Source organism: Astyanax mexicanus, chromosome 8, assembly GCF_023375975.1.
Source record: "Astyanax mexicanus isolate ESR-SI-001 chromosome 8, AstMex3_surface, whole genome shotgun sequence".
Classification (NCBI taxonomy): domain Eukaryota; kingdom Metazoa; phylum Chordata; class Actinopteri; order Characiformes; family Acestrorhamphidae; genus Astyanax; species Astyanax mexicanus.
In genome coordinates, this window is record NC_064415.1 from 58109699 (window position 1) to 58114345 (window position 4647).

General features: G+C 40.5%; 1 protein-coding gene across 1 annotated transcript; it reads right to left on the reverse strand.

The window, feature by feature from the left end:
• Positions 1-226: 226 nt before the first annotated feature.
• On the reverse strand, positions 227-4435 carry en2a (engrailed homeobox 2a). Its single transcript, XM_007229176.4, has 2 exons — positions 3319-4435; positions 227-757 (listed from the first exon to the last, which is right to left on the reverse strand). Exons 1-2 carry the CDS (start codon positions 3803-3805, stop codon positions 423-425), a joined length of 822 nt encoding a protein of 273 aa, XP_007229238.3. The 5' UTR covers positions 3806-4435; the 3' UTR covers positions 227-422.
• Between the last annotated feature and the right edge of the window lie 212 nt (positions 4436-4647).

Genomic DNA, 4647 nt, shown 5'->3' on the forward strand with positions numbered 1-4647 from the left:
ATTTTTACCGATTTTTTGTGTATTTCTTGTGTTTTTACTCCCACGTGCTTATATTGAACGCATTGCTGTGTAATGAATGGTTGATGGCTGAGAAGCTTAGCTAGCTAGCCTATGAAAATCGTGGTGGTCCAGATACGCAAATGCAGTTTTGCAGTTTTATTTATACATTGCTGATTATCAGTATAGGCTAAAGCATGTTCTTGTCTTCGTTTTTTTTTTAGTTGTGTTTTTTTATTTTTATTTTTTTATTTTTGTTTGGTTGTTTTGTTTTTTTATGAAATTTTTCAGCTTTGCTGGTATTTCGTCCACTGGCCCTTAGTGTTTTTATTGCATTGAACATTTTTGAGGACCACTACCAACCATCATGATCATCCATCCCCACCACCATCATTATCATCACCATTTTCACCATTACTATCATTTCAATCGCTATCAGACTTGTCTTCCTTGGTGGTGGTGGCGTGGTTGTAGAGTCCCTGGGCCATCAGATGCAAGGCCAGCGTGTTCTTGGTCCCTGAAGCTTTCTTAATCTTGGCCCTCTTGTTCTGGAACCAGATCTTGATCTGGGACTCGTTGAGGCCGAGCTCCTGAGCCAGGCTTTGCCGCCTCTGCTCGGTCAGGTAGCGGTTGGTCTGGAACTCGGATTTCAGTCTCTGGAGCTGCTCGGCTGTGAAGGCCGTGCGGGGTCGCTTGTCCTCCTTGGTGGTGGTGGTGGTGGTGGTGGTGTTCTTCTTCTTTGGTTTGCGGGTTCGGGGACCTGGAGAGGACAGAGGGAGGACATATGAAAGATCTGAAATGGTTGGACCCACCAGAATTAGCTGATATTCTTGTTCTTCTTGGCATGGAGGTGGATCTTACCAAATATTGCAAATTTGCTCTACCAAAGTGGAAAAATGTAAGATATGAAACCATGAGATCATTGAAGAACATCTTATTTACATTTACATTTAAGGCATTTAGCAGACGCCCTTATCCAGAGCGACATACAAAAATGCTTCGTTGTTTACTACAAAACATCCATAGCTAGTTTGTAGAGACTAGGATTAAGAGATACACCAATTTTTATAATGTTTAAAACCCTAGGTGTATACTATTTTAAGAAATCTTATGGTTCAATGCATTTTTTTGTGAATCCTACATATTTTCTTATGTAGGATCAGTCATTTGGCTTCATAGTGAGCTATTACATTGTAGTTTTCGCCGTACTACAATACGCTAAGTCATGAAATAACGTGTGAACTTCAAAACACGAAGTGAATGAACCTCACCTCATTTAGTGTTTTTCACCAAACATTCTACAAAATCTACACAATGTAAAAAGGTTGACAAGACGTGAACATGCATATGTAAATATGCTGTTTGGTTATCCAAATATAATATAATGTTTGTTGTTTTGTGTATAATATTGGTGCAAGTGTAATATTGGGCCTTGTTAAGATCGATATTATTTCGGTGTTGTAAACACAACATCGCAATATAATTACAGCGATATTCCTTTGGTTACGTGACCATCTAAACCGAATCAGACCAGCCCTGGTTTTAGCAGCATTTGGTCTAATCAGGTCACTGACGTCATTAAAAATGGGTAAAAAAAAAAAACATGTAGGTCATCGTTGATTGGACAAAACATATATGTGTGCTACAATCGTTGCCAACCACTTTTGGTTCCATAAATTATGTGTTTTTTTTTTTTTTTTAAATAAGAATGAAAAATGAAAAAGACATTTAAACTGGTGAAGAACCTTCTAACCTCCACATATTCTAACCACTGAAAGCTTCTTTACACTTTACACAGTTTTCAGAACCGAAATTTGTTCAAAATGACCATTTACCGCATCTTCATATTTTACCATTTTAGTATTTAGCAAAATCATTTTTGTATGTAATATTATTTTAGTGTTTATATCATCCAGCCCTGATTACAGCTGTACAATGTGAAAATAAAGCATAAAAACATTTTATACTTCTGAATAGTTTCTAAAGAAGTCTTTTTTCCTATATTTATTTATTTTTTCTTTGCGTCACGAGGGTGTGAGGCATGGAGGGCTGTGTGAATAGTGAATAGTAATGCAAGGGAGGGAGGGAGGGATTGATGGAGTGATGGTTGGTGTGTGTGTTGGGTGGGGGGGGGGTCTCAGATGAAGCAGAATATGGATGAGCTCTAGTTTGAGCGATAGAAAATGTACAAAATAATTAAAATAAACATCAACAACAACCCGTTGTCCAGGTTATGGACATATATTAGAATGATCCATTAGAATAATGTGCATACAGAAAGACATTGCATAAATGTCAGATTGTTGGACTATTTTAAAACAATCGAAACGTTCACAACCTCGTTTAGAACCGGTATTTTATACGTTTACACTATGTTCGATTTCGTATATTGCAATTAATGCTACCTTTTCCCAAATTGTTTTCCCAAATTGTTTTAAATTTCTCACTGATCGATAAACCCAGTGGTCATGCAGTTCAAACCAAGCGCAGTTTAAACAAGGTATAAATCCAAAAAGACGAAGCTCGAAAGATCCATATCGTTTCGTTTCAATATAACTTGGGTTCATAATAATATAATAATAATATAATAATATATGGATGAATCTAATGGTTAATGCAGTTCGTTGTTGGAGTTCGCTTACAGCCTGGTGGTATTCGAGGAGCGTACGGTGCGTGCATGCCGTTTTGTTGTGGTATGAAATATTACTTTAAATTTCGCTGCGCTATTTTTTTTTAGCAGCTTAAACGTGTCACGCGAGTGCGGTGTGTGTTTTAACCCGTTGTTCAACAGCTTAGTGTATGGAATTCACGCACGTAAATACCACACTGCACTGGGAGAAAAATATATAAAATTATAAAACAAATTATAACCAAAGACAGACGATTTTTTTATGTTTTACATTTTGCATATATTATTAAAAAAATATTCAAACCAGTCCCAATGCAAATCATATATCATAACTCATATGGAATATAGCTCAGGAATATATATATATATATATATATATATATATATATATATATATATATATATATATATATATATATTAAATATTTGTTTATATATAGTTTGGCAAAATGCAAAATTGAATTGAATTGCTGAATGATTCAGGAGCAACATTTTTTTATACATAGAAGATCTTGTAAGACTATCTAATAAAATAAATAAAGCTCACAGAAAATCTCGTATGTCTCCAAGAGACACCTGCCTTTATTTTTATTTGGCTACAACAAGCACTCGCAGCCCGCGCGCTGGCTCGCGTTAAGTGTTATGGTTCAGCTGAGGTAAGGAAAGCAGAGAACTTCACCGCGCGGTCTTACCTGATGATGGTCGGTCCGAGTAGCGCGTGCAGTAGACCCACGCCGGCCAGAGCATGGGTCGGTTCTGGGACGTGTTCGTACCGGGCTGAGAGGTGTCGGACTCGGAGCTGCTGAGGCACTGGTCCTTGCTGTTGCTCCCCTTGGCGGTGAACGGCTCCTCTATCTCGGACTTCTTAGCCGCGCTCTCAGGGAGGGGGGTGGAAGTGCTCTCCGTGGGCCCGCTGACGCTCAACCGACCCGAACCGGGTGTCGCGGGGCTTCCAGCGGCGTCGCCCGCCCCGGTCGGGCAGCTGTCCGCCCGGAGAGCGCTCGCCTCCTTCTTCCTGCCGAAGTCCGGGTGGAGGATGTTGTCTATGAAGAAGTTGGTGATGCGGTGAGGGAGCGGCGGAGGGTTACCCTGGACCGGGCGGATGGTGGACCGGTCGGTGGACCGATCGGTGGGCCGGTTGGGTTCATCTCTAGGCGCACTCTGCTCACCCTCCTCCATGCTGAGACACTCTCCACCCTGCTGCCCTCCTTTAACCCTTGACCGCTCACTCCCTCAGCTCCGGCGCCTCCGGCCACTTTTGCTTTACTTTCCACCCAAAATTTTGAAGAAAATTTGCAGAATTTTGCAGTTCAGTCAGCAGATTTTAAAAACGAATCGCAGCCCGCGCAGGTCCCGGCCACAAGGCAGCATAGCTTATCCTCCAAAAATAAAAAACAACTTTTATATATTAGGCGAACGCAAAAAAAAATAAAGTAAAAAGATATCTATATTTAATTTTGGTACAAATCCGTTTAGAATTGTTGCAGAATCGGTTAAAATTAGTGTTCATGCATAAGGCGAAAAAGAGGCAGCGCTTCAGTGCCCCACCACACCGAGGAGGAAGAGGAGGGGGATCCAAACTGCTCCTCAAATACTTTCACTCCCCATTTATTTATTTATTTTGGGGGCTTTTCTTTTTTTTTCTCTCTCTCTCTCTTTTCCCTTTTTTTTCCCCCCGCTACGAGGCTCCTCCCACTCGCGTGACGTTTCACTCCAGTATCCATAGACACGTGCCTTCCACCAATAGGCCGCGAGGGAGTTCGTGACGTCGGCCTGATTCGAGAGCAGCCTTGTATTTTCTTAAAGGAACCGAAACAACGCGTTAATAAAAAATGTGCGTTCAAAAAAAACATAAAAACAAGCGTGTTTACATTTATACTATTGTATCGGTTCAGTTCACAACATGCTGGAGTTTATGTGCGAGTGTGAACGCTTCAGATTATGTAGATTTTGGTGGTAAGAAAGGTGATATGAGTTCACAGAGAGAGAGAGAGGAAGAAAATTATAGGTAAACACGTTTA